The 18,677-nt window shown below is 35.0% G+C and overlaps 1 protein-coding gene across 1 annotated transcript; it reads right to left on the bottom strand.

Annotated features, from left to right (window-relative positions):
- Window positions 1-2,416: 2,416 nt before the first annotated feature.
- Window positions 2,417-16,228, bottom strand: LOC149554590 (beta-phenylalanine coenzyme A ligase-like). The gene is made up of 6 exons (XM_089828648.1): window positions 15,000-16,228; window positions 14,587-14,776; window positions 3,418-3,563; window positions 3,209-3,276; window positions 2,960-3,062; window positions 2,417-2,838 (listed from the first exon to the last, which is right to left on the bottom strand). Exons 1-6 carry the CDS (start codon window positions 16,014-16,016, stop codon window positions 2,725-2,727), a joined length of 1,638 nt encoding a protein of 545 aa, XP_089684774.1. The 5' UTR covers window positions 16,017-16,228; the 3' UTR covers window positions 2,417-2,724.
- Window positions 16,229-18,677: the final 2,449 nt, after the last annotated feature.

Genomic DNA, 18,677 nt, shown 5'->3' with positions numbered 1-18,677 from the left:
AATAGTCTAATAATAATCATATTCCTATCTCATACACATAACCTAATCCAAACCTTAAAACCCTAACACTAAATATTATGTATGTCCTAAAGTTTACCATTATTTAACTACAACCCAACCCTTACCATTATCTTAATTTATAGGTTTAGTGTACAGATTCAAGTAAGGTTAGGATTAGCCCATTCAATTAGGATTGGGTTTCTATCATAGTTACAAGAGAAATATTGTATTCATGGTTACAATTAAAATAGGATTAAGTTTGAAGTAATGTGTGTAATGATATAATTAGTTTAGGATTTAGTTAAGGTTAATGTGTAATTAAGGTTAGGATATAATTAAGGCTAACATTTTTCTACTATTTTTGTACTACACATTTATGCTCATTATTTTGCTCCTCTCTCTCCCTCTCTCTCTCACACACATTTCCCTCTTTCTCTATATTCATAATTTTTTATTTAATGATAATATTCATAAGGTCCTTATGTATATCCATTCATGTACTTAGTACAATCATACTAACCTTGCATGTGTCTTGTTGTTGTATTTAATACTTCTCAAGAAGCCCTTTATCAATATGCTATTAACTTTTTAAAGCTTTGGGAAGTCATTTAATTATGTTCTAATTACTACATGTGATCACTTTTTCTCATTCAACAAAACAAATCACTCCTATCGGCTCATTGTTGCACGTACATTAATGTGCAACTGCTAGTATATATATTTAGCTTATGTTTATACATATATTTGTTTGCAATAATATTATTTTATATTTTTTTCATATAAATTTCCCTTGTTCCATCCTTTGACACTCATGCCAATTTCATTTATTTGAACATTTCTAAAGTCTTATTGACATTTATTATATGCATATCATTCATTTTAATTTCATATTGGAAAGAGTTTAGATTATGCTCAAAAGACATTTGATTTAATGACAAAATCTATGATGTATACAAAAACAAATTTAGACAAAATGCTTTAAAAATCCTTATTATTTACTTGTTCCTTATGAAAGGGACAACTTTGCCATAAATTACTTAACAAAATATTGGGTTGTCAAAATATTCAATTATAGTTTTTATAAGTTTAAAACTGCCTACAAATTTAGTGAATCCAAATTTCATTTAAACTAAAAGAAAGATAAAATTTATTGAAACACAAAGAAATTCAACACAAAAGGAGCTTAAAAGACAACTCTAGAGAACTACAGAAATCCACCAAGGTCAACAAGTTGATCAAAGATATGAGATAAATTAAGACTGAGTTGCTTCCCGTCACTAATGCTTCAATTTTGCATATATCATTAAGCTCATTTGGTCAAATAGACAGGGAGATTGTTTGAAAGAATGTGTAAAAATGACATAATCAAGAAACTTGTATAACTAAAAACAATTTGATTAATGGGTTAAGTAGGAGATATTTCCATAGCAAGTCATTTTGTGATATTTTTATTAGGATTTAACTATATAATTTTTGAGTCAAACTCATTGAGCCATATTTCATGAATGGTGATTCACACACAAGTCCATCTCACTTGGAATAAATGGAACACTTAGCACTCATTGGATCTAGGTGATGCTCATGAGTAGTGATTCACACACAAGTCCATCTCTCATGAGAATAAATGGAACACTTAGCACTCATTGAATCTAGGTGATGCTCACAGAGGTGAAGCACCTCGAATAAATGGAACACTTAGCACTCATTGGATCTACGTGATGCTAAGCACCGGAACTTCTTAGTACTTCACCTATGTAATCATCACCTAAATCCAATGAGTGTCAACTGTTTCATTTATTCCTAGTGCTTCACCTCTATGAGCATCATCGAGATCCAATGAGTGCTAAGTGTTCCATTTATTACCGGTGCATCACCGAGATTCAATGAGTGCTAAGTGTTCCATTTATTCTCATAAAAGATGGATTCATATCTGAATCACTACTCATGAAATATAAATTAATGAATTTGACTTAAAAAAACTATATAGAGTTAAATCAGGATCTGATTAATAGCCACAATCAATTTACAACAAACAACCATTTGCTCTTGCTTGATTAGGGCCCGTTTGATTGCTGGAATATGAGTGGAATAGAAAGAGAAAATTAGAATATGTTTTATATTCGCTGTTTGGTACGCTCAATTAAAATTGGGAATAAAAAGACATATTCCAATTTTGCCCATAAAATGAGCATATGTCTATGCCAAAAAATAGTTGAAACTGGAATATCCATTCCTATTTCCAATCTGAACTTTTATATTTTAAAAAAAATTAATTAATTCTATTCCCATTCCATTTTTCTATTCTAATTTTCAATTCTTATGCCAGCAACCAATCGGACCCTTAGTGAAGCCAAATTTTCATATGAAATTGCTGCCTACATGAAAGTAGTCTCACACTTTTTCTGTTAGAAGAACGTTTGTAAGCACACGCAATCTCAATTTCTAATATTTATATGGGGGACAGGGTACAATTTTCTTTGCTAGGGAACACTAATTTTCTGTCCCGACTGTAAACAAGCAGGAGTGAGTCTCAGCTATATTTTCCTAGGATGCTATTAGCACACACAAAATGGAAACACTCTGATTTTGGCCTTTTTCATTGTATATAGTATCCGCTTGCATTTTCTACAGTCGGATGTTTTCTTCCCATGCTCTAATTTCCTCTATCTAAAATGGTTATCTTCGCATGTTCAAAGAGATTCTGGATACTTAAATCCTTTGCATTCAAAGTTTAGATGTGGAGAGTTTGATCAATTCTTTTCGTAACGTCTTCCCTGCCGCAGTTTTTGGAATCTCACTCACAAAAGCCACCCTTCGAACCTTTTTGTAAGGTGCCACCTGAAATTAGGCATACTCATAATTATTTCAGGCTACTTGAAGAGTTCGAAGCAATTCTTAAAATTCCAATCCAATAATGAGAAATCAAAACTCAAGTCTAAGTATTTCTACAGCAAATGACCTGTTTTGCAACAAAGTCGACAACGGTATCTTCAGAAAGTGTGCTACCCTGTTTCCTTACTACATACGCCATTGGAACTTGCCCTGCTTCTTTGTCCGGAAACCTGCATAACAAATTCAATTTCATAACTACCGATGAAGTGCTCAAAAGGAGTTCTCTGAATAAGGGCTGAATGAGGCATCATCATTTAAGCATGTTTAATTGAGATGAGTATTGGAAATGTTTCATGGGAAGCCAAATCTTACTTACGGTATCACTGCTACATCAGCAATCTCAGGATGAGAAAGGAGAAGTGCTTCTAATTCTGCTGGAGCAACCTATAAAATCACAGTGCACACCAATATCAAATCATCATGACTCTGATCAGTTAAATGGATTAATTTTGTTTTTCAATGTATCCAAAAGAGCACATTGCAAGCCAATCAATCCTGTTGAAGCAAATGATGCTTTGTAAATACCTGATAAGCTTTGTATTTAATGAGCTCCTTGAGCCTGTCCACTACAAAGAGATAGCCTTCATTATCAATGTAGCAGAGGTCGCCTGTACGTAGCCACCCATTTTCATCCATTGCTGATCCAGTTGCTTCTGGATTGCTGAAGTAACCTGCAATTCAATGGCACATCTTATAAGTCTCATGATTGTAAAGTCTGCGAACCACAACAATTGCCAGATAAGTGAAAAAAAAAAAAAAAAAACCTCAAGATGCGGAAAACTATGCGGAAAATATATGATAATTTGAAAAGTCAAAAGTCGATTTATTCACATAACTATATAATTCAATATCCATTACTTAGATGTAAAAATCTATACATATCGATGAATAGTCGAGAAAACTGGAATCACATTCATTATTACATATCATCATTCTTTTAAAATACACTTGATAATACAAAATCCGACCATATATCGAACCATATACAAAGCAAGGTATAAATGCTGGAAATGAATCATATGAACATAACATCTTTTGTCAAGACTATGTCGACCTGCACGTCAATATGAATGTATCTTCAGTACATCATATGATATAAAGCATATATAACATAAATCACATAAAATAACATGCCATCGAACCTTAGTGTCCATCTGTATGTAATCTCATCTCCGAGCCATTGGAACAATGTCCATCCGCTATCATGAGACGGAAGAGTGGTCTAAGTGCTTGTATCGCCCAACCATGGAGTGGTTAGCTCTCCGAAGTTCTCCGTTTAAGGAGAACTACCCGACCCTGGCACGAAAAGGCTAGCAACTCGACACAATTGGATCGGAAAAATCTGGTGTAGCCTATGTGTCTAATCTGCTTACACATATGTCTAGTAGAACATACACAAGGCTGTGGAAGAGGGAAAACAATGAAATAATAACCAAATGCATTTCAAACATATGCATGAAAGTTTTGGCCAAGCATCATGAACCAGTGTAATGTAAAAGACTAGCAGGTAATATATAAAGAATAAAAATATAATTTTTTTCAAAATTACCCTCCTCCTTGATTCCACATTCAACACCCTTTCCAAGAATCATTTATTCTTTTTTTTTATACTCCCAATACAACCTCATGGATCCCAGTGAACATCAAATACATTGGCAATGTAGCATATACAAAACAACTCTACTAGATAAATAAATAAATAAAAACTCAACTGTTCTCCCAAATAACCATACTTATCCATTCTACCGTTTTAAATTGATGTTTAATGTTTCTTAGTAATAATCTAAAACATCGTTTTCCATTCGGATGGTAGATATATTTTCTACTCGTTTACACCATCCCAACTAAGATTTCTAAACCTTGTACATTTTGAAGGTAAACTTCCAAATAATTATATATACATAAAAGAAAATCCAAAATCAAAATCATATGCCATATTAAAGAGAGCATTCAAATCAACACCAATCACAAACTGCTATAAAACGCCAAACTCGCAGCGTGAAGATAATTTTGTGCCCATTCAGCGAAAGGTATAATATGCCCCGTCTTACTGTCCATGATATAATTCAACCACTAATACGATGGTTGGGTCTCCTCAAAAATAAAGACAAAATATGCAGGTCTGCATGAATCAGAAAAATAATAATTTTAAAAGGCATGAATAGACTCATATACACAAAGTTGCATCATCAACCAGTTAGATGGACACATCCAAATCAGAGGCTATAGAATTGAAGATTTATGTTTCAAGATTTACATCCGAGGATGGAGCAGGAGCTGGATTGAAACCTTACTCATATCATGATGGATTTCTGATAAACTTTGGAGAGCCAAAATTCTCGATCTGAGCAATCCAGGCCGCACAGGAAAAGTTTCCGAAAGGTTTAGTAATAAAAGGGCCATCTAACAATTACACAGCTAGCTCGAGATCATTTCTAGAAAGATCAATAATCAAGAAAAATTGTTTTATCATTAATCAGTTTTCATGTGAGGTTGAAGTTATCCCAATATAACAAACAAAACATGCAAAAATTGAATACAAAAACCGCTTGAGAAAAGGGGGGTTTTACTATAAATTTCCTTTGCAGTTAACTGGTAAGCTTTATGGTTGTGAAGTTTCCATTTTGATTGATACTGTGCTATAGAGTCGTTTGTGGATCTTAGTTTAGTAGCTAAACTTCCAATTAGAGCTGGTTACATGGAAAACCCCTGGTTAGTTGAGTATGGAAATCAGACAGAGCGTCGAGTAGAGCAATGTCTATCCTGCAGTGAGTTAGAACTTCCAACTTTTCACATGCAAGTAAATCTATATGTAGCTCCACTTAGGTCATATGACATCATACTTGGTATAGTTTGGCTTACTGAGCATAAGGCAATAGTAAATTGCAAAGATAAGCTAGTTAAATGCCTGGATGATTTTGAAAATCCAGTGATAGTGAACGGGATTAAGAGGCCGATAGTGCTTAGGCATATTTCAGCTATGCAATTGAAAAAGGCTAAGAGGAAGGATTGTCAACGTTTTGTTGCACAAGTGAAAGATCTTGAAGATCCTATACCTTCCATACAGGATTACCCAATATTGCAGGAGTTTCAAGATGTTTTTCCTGAAGAATTACTCGAGTTACCACCTAAGAGAGAGCTTGATTTCTCCATTGATATTAAGCTAGGAGCTGAGCCACAATCTAAGGCACCTTATAGGATGACCACTACCGAGATGTACGAACTCAAGGTTCAGTTGCAAGAGTTGTTGGACAAAGGATTTATACATCCAAGCGTGTCACCATGGGGAGCACCGATGATTTTTGCAAAGAAAAAGGATGGAACCTTGCACCTATGCATTGCTTATAGGATGTTAAACAAGGTTACCATAAAGAACAGATATCCACTTCCACAGATAGATGAACTTTTGGATCAAATGAAAGGGGCTAAGGTATTTTCAAAGATAGATCTACGATCTGGGTATCATCAACTACGGATTAAGGATGAAGACATAGCCAACACAACATTCAGAACACGGTACAGTTAACTCCTTACTGAGGGGCACCCCACCAGAGAGTACAGAAGAAATAAAGACAAACATGAAGAAATAAATTTTACATCATGGTGAACCTCTTGAACATACCTGACATTACTAATGCAAGATAATTAAACCACTCGTACTCTTCTTCTATTTAGGAAATCTTCCACCCATGGCCATTCACTTCAACTTTCTTTCTCATGTCATGGGAAGTCATGCCATTATGCTAATCAATACAAAGAGTTAACAAATAAAGTACAAAAGTATATTAAGGGTGGTTCATTCTTATTTCTCCTTTTGATACATCTTCCTCTTCTCATGACAACAGTTTTGGTTGGATAAAAGAACCTAATGTAAAACACGACCTATCATTCACCTATGATACATAAGATGATGACTATAGTCCTTCAGATTTAATTAAATACAAACATCATTCTTCTACTATTCTTGTCACTTCTCTTACTTAATTGGACAGTTGGGTTCTAGAACTATAATGTTTGTCTATTACTTTGACAATCCTTCATCTGTTTATTCTTTCAAATTCACGTAATCTATTCTCCATGCATTTTACACTTGCCATTCGAAATTTTCATTGTGTTGATATAGTAAGCACAACTATTACATTCTTTTGTTCGTTACTCTTCACCTACTTTAGAAGAGAAAATCATACGCTCTAGATCAGCTCCATTCAAACAAACAAATAGTGAATAAATAAATAGTAGATATACAATCATCCTATGTGGAAATTGTTAGAGTAATTATTTGTTCTAACTTATTAATTAAATCACTTTGATTTAATTAATTAAGTTGCCTATTACTCTAGTTTTCTTAAGCTATCTTGTAGGTGCATATAATTAATATTTTATTAATTATATTGTGCAACCCTAGCTTTTTTAGGCTTTAGTTTCCCTTTTCGAGTTTCGTGATTCCTTTATAAGGATTCACCTCTTTCTATTTTATTCATTCACTTATTGGATTATATGAGATATTGCTCTTTGCATGTCCATAAGATGGATCTGCCTTTTTGGCCTCTTTGGTTTTCCCTTGCCTCTGTTCTTTGCTTCATCCATGTGACAGGGTTATGCATGCAGGTGTTCTTGGGAGATTATTTTTTCACCTAATCTAACATGGTATCAGAGCTAGCTTGTTGCTCGCTGTTCGTGGTTTTTTGAAGCGTTTCAGAAGCTGCATTTTTCGAAGCAGTGGGAGGCCGTACGGACAACTTTAAAAAAAAATTTGGAGCACTTTGGGCTCAAACGGACGCTTCCATTGGATCCGGAAGGCCGTTTACAGTCAAAATTCATATAAAATTTGTCCATTTTGGACACCGTTGGTCTAGGAGGCAAAATTTTTCTGTTCGACAGGGCTGTACGGCCCCCTGCACGCAGTACGAGGCGTCAAAAATTAAAAAATTGCAAAAAAATTTTTTTTTGGCTGTTTTAGCCACCAGCAGTTAATTGACCGCAGCAGAGCCGCTAGCAGTCACCGCTGACGGCCACCGCTAGCGGTCTGCCATTGGCCCGCAGCGGCTCCGCCGGCGGCCACCACCGCTGCTCTGCCCCGTGGCAGCCCTACACCCTCTTGCCGCCCGGCCGCCGCTCCGTCGGCGGTGGAGGGATTTTTTTTTAAAGATTTTTGTTTTTTATTATTTTTTTTTAAAAAAAAATAATTTTTTGCATTTTTAGAGGCCCTGGAGGTTTTTTCTCCGTAACTTGAGCATATGGACGTATTTTTTCAATTCAAAAAATGCGCCGAAAAGCTGGTTCCGAGATGGAGATGTTGGTATAGGTATTTTTGAGTTTTGATGCAGTTTGGTTGCCTGTTTTGGCAGTCAAAGTCGGATGTTCTATTTTGCACTCCGGGAGGCGTATCTTGAGCTTCCAATCTCCGATTTTGGACTTCTTTATATCGCTGGAAAGCTCTTTCTGTGCTCTTTCCAGTGATGCTAGTTGTTGTTCCTGATTCTGTTCCAGGCACATCCTATTTAGTCTTTTGCATTTTAGCATTTTGGTGGATATTCTGTTTGTTTCAGATCCGGAGATCGATTTTGTTGCTTCAGTTGCTTTGTTTTGGGCTTTACCTTCTGTTGTTTCAGCCTTATGTTTTTCCTGATCATTGTTGATATTCATTGTAAGCATCTTTATGCAATGCACTGAGATAAAGTGCCACTCTTGCGTTTCAGAATCCTTTTCATCATTGTGATTCATTGTACTCGCACTATTTTATAAAGTGCCATGGGGGGGATAGTTGTTTGCCTCTTATAGGCCCTCTTTCTCTAATTCCTCATGCAGTGTTGATGGCATGTGCCTTTATTAGTGTTTTGTACCTCACTCTCGATGTGTTTGGCTCCTGTGTTGTAGGAGATTCTTGGCCCATCTTTTCAGCTGCCTGTCGCCTCACCTGCCTTAAGGGGAGGTTATATTGCTATTCTATGCTTCTTTGGTTGATGGTTCGTGCCTTCTATTTCGATGGAGGTTCCTTTGGTTGATGGTTCATGCCTTCTATTTCCATGGAGGTTTTACAGATCAGCATTTTGACAGAGTTTTGCGGTTCTTCATGCTTCAATCATTCTCTTCTAATCTCTTTGTTCCTTCTTCTGGAACATTCTTTGCTATCTCTTTTTGGAGTAGGGTTTTTCCTATGTGGTTTTCTCTATTTCTCCTCTTTATAGAGATTTTGTTGTGATTGGGTACCTGATTTGGCCTTGTTGCTGGGACCCAATTCTCTTTCATAGCTATGCTAGGTTAGCTTCCTCCCAAGCTTCGCTTAAGGGGGGGTGTTGAGTAATTATTTGTTCTAACTTATTAATTAAATCACTTTGATTTAATTAATTAAGTTGCCTATTACTCTAGTTTTTTTAAGCTATCTTGTAGGTGCATATAATTAATATTTTATTAATTATATTGTGCAACCCTAGCTTTTTTAGGCTTTAGTTTCCCTTTTCGGGTTTCGTGATTCCTTTATAAGGATTCACCTCTTTGTATTTTATTCATTCACTTATTGGATTATATGAGATATTGCTCTTTGCATGTCCATAAGATGGATCTGGCTTTTTGGCCTCCTTGATTTTCCCTTGCCTCTGTTCTTTGCTTCATCCATGTGACAGGGTTATGCATGCAGGTGTTCTTGGGAGATTAGTTTTTCACCTAATCTAACAGAAATAAGGTACAACTTATAGAAAAGTTCTTTGAGAGAAGATACAAAGAATGGTTAAAAGATATAGCTCCAGTAAAAGCCTACAACAACAAATCTTTCAAGAGAAAATTTTAGGATAATAATAAGCAGCAGGGTGGTCGATAGTAGATGAATAACATGAAAGGGAAGGGACAAGAAGAATCACAAAAGGGCAATAACAGGAATTTCCAAGGTCAGAATAGGGGTAGAGGAGGTAACAACAATAGGAATAACAATGGTAACTATAACAAGAACTGGAACAGGAATGATAAATCAACAACTCAAACATGACCTCGTGATGGTTGCTTTGTATGTGGAGGTAATCACTATGTAGCTAGATGCCCTCAGAGGAGTGCACCTAGGAATGGACCAAAGGTTCAACACCAGATTCATGCAGCTGTGGACTATAGGCAGGTAGAGTTTCAGGGAGCTCCTTTGCAGTTAACTGGTAAGCTTTACGGTTGTGAAGTTTCCATTTTGATTGATACTATGCTATAGAGTCTTTTGTGGATCTTAGTGTAGTAGCTAAACTTCCAATTAGAGCTGGTTACATGGAAAACCCTTGGTTAGTTGAGTATGGAAATCAGACAGAGCGTCGAGTAGAGCAATGTCTATCCTGCAGTGAGTTAGAACTTCCAACTTTTCACATGCAAGTAAATCTATATGTAGCTACACTTGGGTCATATGACATCATACTTGGTATAAATTGGCTTATTGAGCATAAGGCAATAGTAAATTGCAAAGATAAGTTAGTTAAATGCCTGGATGATTTTGGAAATCCAATGATAGTGAATGGAATTAAGAGGCCAATAGTGCTTAGGCATATTTCAGCTATGCAATTGAAAAAGGCTAAGAGGAAGGGTTGTCAGTTTTTTGTTGCACAAGTGAAAGATCTTGAAGATCCTATACCTTCCATACAGGATTACCCAATATTGCAGGAGTTTCAAGATGTTTTTCCTGAAGAATTACCCGAGTTACCACCTAAGAGAGAGTTTGATTTCTCCATTGATATTAAGCTAGGAGCTGAGCCACAATCTAAGGCACCTTATAGGATGACCACTACCGAGATGTACGAACTCAAGGTTCAATTGCAAGAGTTGTTGGACAAAGGATTTATACATCCAAGCGTGTCACCATGGGGAGCACCGGTGATTTTTGCAAAGAAAAAGGATGGAACCTTGTGCCTATGCATTGCTTATAGGATGTTAAACAAGGTTACCATAAAGAACAGATATCCACTTCCACAGATAGATGAACTTTTTGATCAAATGAAAGGGGCTAAGGTATTTTCAAAGATAGATCTATGATCTGGGTATCATCAACTACGGATTAAGGATGAAGACATAGCCAACACAACATTCAGAACACGGTACAAGCACTCTGAGTTTGTAGTTTTGCCTTTTGGTCTTACGAATGCACCTACAACATTCATGAATCTTATGAATAGCGTGTTCCAAGATTGTCTGGATAAGTTTGCTGAAATCTTCATTGATGACATTCTAATTTATTCAAAATCTATGGAGGAGCATTAAGAGCACGTATGTATTGTCTTGCAATGTCTTCGTGATAGGAAGTTGTATGCCAAGCTTACCAAGTGCACATTTTATCATAAACAAATTCACTACCTTGGTCACATCATCACTACTGATGGAGTTTCAGTGGATCCTTCCAAGATTAAGGCTATTCTTGAATGGCCGGTTCCTCAAAATGTGAGTGAAATTCAGAGCTTCATGGGTTTAGTAGGCTATTATCGAAAATTCGTAGAGGGGTTTTCGAAAATTGCAGCACCTATTACCTCACTACAACGAAAAGGGAAGAGATATGTATGGACTGAAGAGTGTAATAGAGCTTTTCAGTTGTTGAAATAGAAGCTCACCTCCACTCCTATTCTTGTGATTCCCGATCCCAACAGGCATTTCACTGTGATAACTGATGCTTCAAGTGATGGTTTAGGTGGAGTTTTGATGCAAGAAGGTAGTGTTGTAGCTTATGAGTCTCGTAAGCTAAAGCAACATGAGGTTAATTATGCACCTCATGATCTTGAGTTGGTTGCCATTGTTCATGCATTGCAAATGTGGAGGCATTACCTTATTGATAAACCATTTGAGCTAAAAACAGATCATATGGGTTTGAGATACATCTTTACTCAACCGAATTTGAATGCCAGATAGAGGCGTTGACTTGAATTCCTTAGTGAGTATGATTTTGGTATTGAGTACATTAAGGGTAAAGAGAATAGGGTGGCTGATGCTCTCAGTAGGAGAAGACATATATTTTCTATATCTACTACTAGAACACGATTGAAAGAGCATGTTATTGGAAACCTTGCAGGTGATGACCATTATGAGATGGTTAAAACCGCATTGCACACTGATCCATCTAACCACTGTTTTGACAGATGCAATTTTGATACAGAGGGTCTTCTGAGATATCAGGGTCATATGTATATTCCCAACCGTGCAGGGTTGAGGAAAATTGTGATGGAGGAAATGCATAGTACTCCTTATTCAAGTCACCCTAGAGTGACTAAGATGGTTGCAGATATGAGGCCACTTTATTTTTGGCCAAGGTTAAAGCATGATGTGACTGCTTTTGTTGCCCAGTGTTTAGAATGCCAACGAGTTAAGGCTGAACATATTCATCCGGATGGATTGTTGTATCCTCATGACATACCAGAATACAAATGGCAAGTGATTTCTATGGATTTTATACAAGGTTTGCCTATGATTAGGTGAAGGCATGATGTTATATTAGTTGTGGTCGATAAGTTGACCAAGGTTGCACATTTTATACCAGGAAGTTTGAAGGATGGATCATTGGCATTGGCCAAGAAGTTTGTGCAAGAGGTATTCAGGCTACATGGTGTACCTGAGACTATCATCTCTGATAGCGACACAAGAATGACGTCAAGGTTCTAGACGACCTTGAATGCTTCATTGGGGACTCAGTTAAATTTCAGCACTACTTATCATCTGCAGACTAATGGTCAAACAGAAAGGGTGAATCAGGTTGTAGAAGATTTACTTCGTATGTATTGCATGGATCATCAATATAAGTGGAAAGAATATCTACCTTTGGTTGAGTTCGCATATAATAATTCTTATCATGCATCTTAGGGAATGACTCCTTTTGAGGCACTTTATGGGCGTAAATGTCGCACATCTATCAGTTGGGATAGAGTGGAGGATTAAGTTGTGATTGGTCTTGAGATGCTCAAGGAGATGGAAGAACAGATGGTTATGATTCGTGCCCGCCTGAAGGAAGTTGTAGACAGGCAAAAGAGCTATGCAGATAGGAAACATACTTTTAGACAGTTTTAGGTTGGGGACAAAGTTTTCCTAAATGTGTGTCTGCATAAGAGTTCAATCTCTTTTGGCAAGTCTTCTAAGCTTGCGTCGAGATATGTTGGACCTTTTGATGTTTTGGAGGTCATAAGTCATGTGGCTTATCGACTTGCTCCACCACCAGCTCTAGCCCGTATCCATAATGTTTTTCATGTTTCGTTGTTGAAGCCATATCATCCGAATGCATCTCATATTCTTGATTGGCGTGCCTTGTAGGTTCAAAATCCAGGGGTAATGCAGGTGTTACCTACCCGCCTCGTGGATGAGCACACTATCCGAGTGCATGACAGAGACATCTTGCAGTATAAGGTCCAATGGGACCAATTCTCTATTGATAGTGCTACGTGGGAGGATGCTGATGTTATGCATCAGTCCTTTCCACATCTTTTTCCTTAGATTAGTACTTTTGTTGCTATTGTAGTTCCTTTTATGTTACGATGAACATTGGATATTGATGGACATCGGGTCAATGTCTCTTCCTAGTGGGGAGGGATGTCACGACTCAATTTTTGACATGCTTTTTATACGGACTTATTATGTGATTGACTTTTTGACTAAGACTATGTATGACTCGACTTGAGTCGAATACTTTATATACTTTGATTAGAATTTTATCATATATGTTATTAGATGGCAATGTTAATTATTTTGTCATTATGATAAATTGTTATATGTTGAGCTTATGAGATATCGACATAACGGCCTTCCACTCTATTTTGAATAACTAACCATGGTGGGAGAAAGGCAACTTTTCCTAATACAATTTATGATCTCCTATTTCTAACACCTACTTTCTGTCCTCTAGTTTCATCATTTGTCTCATCTGTGGGCTGCGTTTTCATTTCTCGTTGGGTGAATAATATCTCTGTGGCACTCCTGACAAATTTAAATATGGTAGGTTTCCTAGTATTGTGAATTAATCAAATTTGATTGCTGCTCTGCCAACAACTTTAACAACTTCCTTTGAGACTTCAGTTACAAATACAGAAAGGCAATTTTTCAACTTCTATTCTGTGAGTGAGAAATCTTCTCTTTAATATGACTAAAATATAAAGTTGTTATAATTAATTATTTGATAATGGTTATTCAACATATACCATCTTTGAACCTTAATATCAACTCAATATTTCCAACGAAAAAACAAAACAATGGAAGGAGACTCAATCATATTTGAACTACGCAAACTTCTAAAGAATAATTTCCATGAAAGCCACTTTAAAAGCTTGAATCTTTTGATTATTTATTACATTTTGCTGACAAATCAGAGTTTTGGATTGTTTTCATGTTACACTTAAAAGCATGTTGAAAACAATGGAAGGAGACTCAATCATATTTGAACTCCGCAAACTTCTAAAGAATAATTTCCATGAAAGCCACTTTAAAAGCTTGAATCTTTTGATTATTTATTACATTTTGCTGACAAACCAGAGTTTTGGATTGTTTTCATATTACACTTACAAGCATGTCGAAAATTGAGTCGTGACAATGATCGACTTAGAGGAAAAGAAACAAAAAGGCCCATCGTAAGGTGTATGACATGTTACACCTACCATCTTGAAATATAAACACGGGTAAAGTTTAGACTTGAGGAGCATACATACCTCACTGCGAGGAAGAAAAATAAAAAGCTAGGGAAGGAAGGAAGGAATAAATCCACACCTTTCATAATTGTTGGGCCCCGAAGCCATAATTCTCCTCTTTGATTTGGAGGGAGGGGAAGACCAGAATGAGGATCCACAATCTTTGCTTCAATATTTGGGGACAACATGCCTGCTGTTCCATAGTGCCTGCTCTCCTCTTGGCTGTCTGTTGATGCTCCTATTGCTGTTGTTTCCGTCAGCCCATAACCCTGTGGCTCCAATCAGAGAAGAAAACCAGGCTTCCAATGTTCATACTGTTAAAAGTGAAAACCAAAAATAAAACCTCTTCTAGAAAGAGATGTCATAATAATTTTTGAACACATTCATGTTTGATATCACCTAGCAATTGTTATGACATTCTTTCAGAATCTTTTCGTCTACCACGACTGAGGTGGGTCAAGAAAGGCACAAAACAAAGAGGACCAGCTTTACCTGCATTAATGTGACGGAGGGAAATCTAGCAATAAACTCTTCAGTTAACTCCTTGCTGAGGGGCGCCCCACCAGAGAGTACAGAACGCAGAGACTTCAAATCATACTTCCTAGCAACCTCTGTTTTAGTTAGAGCCAGCAATATTGGAGGTACAAGAGGCAAATAGGTCACTCTGTACTTTTCAATGGCCCCAAGCATTTCCCCCAACTCAAATTTGGATAGAACAACAATAGTTGACCCAGTGGCCAGCAGCCCACATGCAAAAGCTGCAAGACCATAGATGTGAAACATGGGCACAGTGCACAAAAAGCAATTGTTATAAGTGGAAGGCTTTGTAAAAACACAGGCCATGGATATGAGGTTTCTGTGGGTGGAGATGACGCCTTTGCTGAGTCCAGTGGTTCCAGAGGAGTAAAGCAAGGTAGCTGTGTCATCCTGCTTTATTCTCACAATTGGGGCTTTTGCAGGATCTGTCGCCATTAGCTCCCCCAAAGACCTTGTGGCAGAGGAACCGCCATTGCTGGTTGTTTCCTGGCTCAAGCCTGGCATCTTGGAGATGAGAACTAATGGTAGGCTGGCATCAGCCAATTTGTTTACCAGTTGTGGTGCAACGAAGGCCATGACGGCAGACGAGTCTCTGGCCTGCTTTGTGATCTCCGCAGCCGTGTTAAGTGGATTGGTGGTTGTGACAATTGAACCCACGGACATGATTGTCATAGAGATGATGGGGAAGTAGATTGAATTGGGCGAGAGTAGGAGAATCACATCGCCTTTCTTGATGCCCATTTGGGCTAACCCAGCTGCTAAAGATCTGACACTCTGCCATAGCTGGGAGAAGGTGATTTGGTATCCTGTTGCAGAGTCAATGAAGGCAATATTACCAGTGTGGGGTTGCTGGGAGAGGAAAGAAGGGAGGTTCAAGTACTCGTCTTGGGGAAGGAACAGGGGTTTTCGCTTGCTGTAGTAAATACCAGTTTTATTGCAGTATCCACTGCTAGGATCCCCCTGCAGAGCCATATTCAGGCGCCTCCAAAATAAAAGGTCTCTCTCAATCCTTCACCATATTTCTGCCTCTAATCAGTATCTATCACCATACGTTCATGTTTATGGTGAAAATAATATTGATGTAATAAGCATATTGCCGTTCTCATAATTCTGTGTAAAGATGTAATAAGCATATTGCCGTTCTCATAATTCTGTGTAAAGCTGTTGTTACAGCTGTTACAGCTGTTATATTTCTTGGCATCTTTGACATCTTTGTAGGGGAGAGGGGGGTCCAGTAGTTGATCACTTTATGGTGAACATAAATTCCAATCTTCCAACACATTTTATGATCTATTTGTAAATATAAAAAATCTAAATCTTGATAAAAAAATATACCAATACTTGAACAATGAAAATTTATAAATGTTATAGAAAAAATAAATAAATGAATTCATTAATAAGTGAAATAAATAACTTTTTGTCTCAAACAAAATATCATAGCTATCTAATATATGTATGTCATTCAAAACATAATATGCTCACTTAAATAAACATTGATATGTTAATGTACACATACTATTCTTATGTGTACAACTATTTGGGTAGCAATGTATGTGCATAAAATAAACCATATCAATATGTATCATCACAAGTATAAAAGGTGAATACCAATAAATTCTTTGTATTTTCTCATGAAATATGTGGGATTGTCAAAAAAAAAAAAAAAATAGTGTCCAACTAATGATCCCTATGTGTTGGATATAAGTTGTATTATATATAATAATGTGTTATTTTTATAACAACAAATAATCTTTTTATGTTGAAGTATTTGTCCTTTTGTGTTATATATACAAGTTATATATAACAAATATTTATGATTAATAATAATAATTTGGTCCATTTAAGTTGCATATATGTTACATTTCATATAGTTATACGATACTTTATTAACAATAAATGATAATTTTAAATTCAATTAGTTGAGATTTTTAGATTAAGCTTTGTAATGTTCAAAAAGTCATTTTTTTGGCACATTTCACTAGGCGCACTATTTTAACAAGTTGTGTGATGAGTCCAACCTTCAAACCTTAGTTGTAGGTAGTTCAATGTCCATTTTATATTTCAAAAAAAAAAAAAAAAAAGTCTTATGACATCCCATGTGGCAGCTACATGTTGACGAAGTTAACCCTCACCACTACTGGTTCCTCTCCCCTAACTCTAGTTTATGTTCATTTTATTCAGGAAAATATCAACACTAGAAAGGACACATAATTTAGAATGGGCTCTTATTGTACTTGATAGGCTTGTTTGTATTCATTAATATATTAAGATTATACATATCAATCACTTATATTCAAATATTTTTACCTCATTTTCATATTTTTGGAGTCTACTACTTTTTTTTTTTTTTTTTTTGGAGGTCAGCCTTTTTCACCTAGCCTCTTTGGTTAAAAACCAAGGACTGAGGGGTATCCATTCCATCAAGCCCAATGCACGATCCGATCTTAGCCTCATCCCTTTTAGATGTATACATATTATTAATTTTAAATGCATAATATAAGTTTTCTAATAAATAATTATACACTTTTAAATTCTTAACTAATTGTACTTTAACTTTCTAAATAGTTAATCTCTATCCTACTTTATGTCTATATGAATATTAAATATATTGATAGTTATAATGATTAAGCTAATTTTCTTATGTACATTTCAATTTTTATTCATAGTTAATATTCATTTTATTATCTATAAGGAAACTACATGTCACTATGTGGAGATGTATTTGCCACTAAGTTGCAATCAATATTTTATATTTCAATAAATGAAATGTAAGCATTTTTATTTTTAAAATTGAAGTCATTTTACATTAATATGATATATATATATATATATATATATATATATATATATATATATATATATATATATATATATATATATATATATATATATATATAACTTATTTAATAATTTATTACTTTTTCAATTCAAACAACATATTACTACAATTATCACAATAAATGATAAATTAAGAATTATTTTGAATTATTAATATTTTTAATTAAAAAATATAAATATATATATAAGGAAGCAATACCCATATATATATATATATATATATATATATATATATATATATATATATATATATAACTTATTTAATAAATGATAAATTAAGAATTATTTTGAATTATTAATATTTTTAATTAAAAAATATAAATATATATATAAGGAAGCACTACCCATATATATATATATATATATATATATATATATATATATATATATATATATATATATATATATATATATATATATATATATATATATAACTTATTTAATAATTTATTACTTTTTCAATTCAAACAACATATTACTACAATTATCACAATAAATGATAAATTAAGAATTTTTTTGAATTATTAATATTTTTAATTAAAAAATATAAATATATATATAAGGAAGCACTACCCATATATATATATATAATTTAATTTTAATACATATATAACAATTTTATTAGATTTCTACAATCTACACTCTAATTATTGTTTTTACTTTTTACATTGAGGTGGATGGTGTAAATTTTTTTAATATCAATACTTTTATCCATCATCAAATATAACAATACTATCAATAGTGATGGATGGTGTATATTTTTTTAATATCAATAGTTTTTTTAAATATTTCAAT

The sequence above is a fragment of the Cupressus sempervirens genome, chromosome 5 (genome assembly GCF_028749045.1).
Source record: "Cupressus sempervirens isolate cs-2001-9-10 chromosome 5, ASM2874904v1, whole genome shotgun sequence".
Classification (NCBI taxonomy): Eukaryota; Viridiplantae; Streptophyta; class Pinopsida; order Cupressales; family Cupressaceae; genus Cupressus; species Cupressus sempervirens.
The sequence above is the reverse complement of the archived record's forward strand: the minus strand, read 5'-3'. Positions and strand labels throughout refer to the sequence as shown.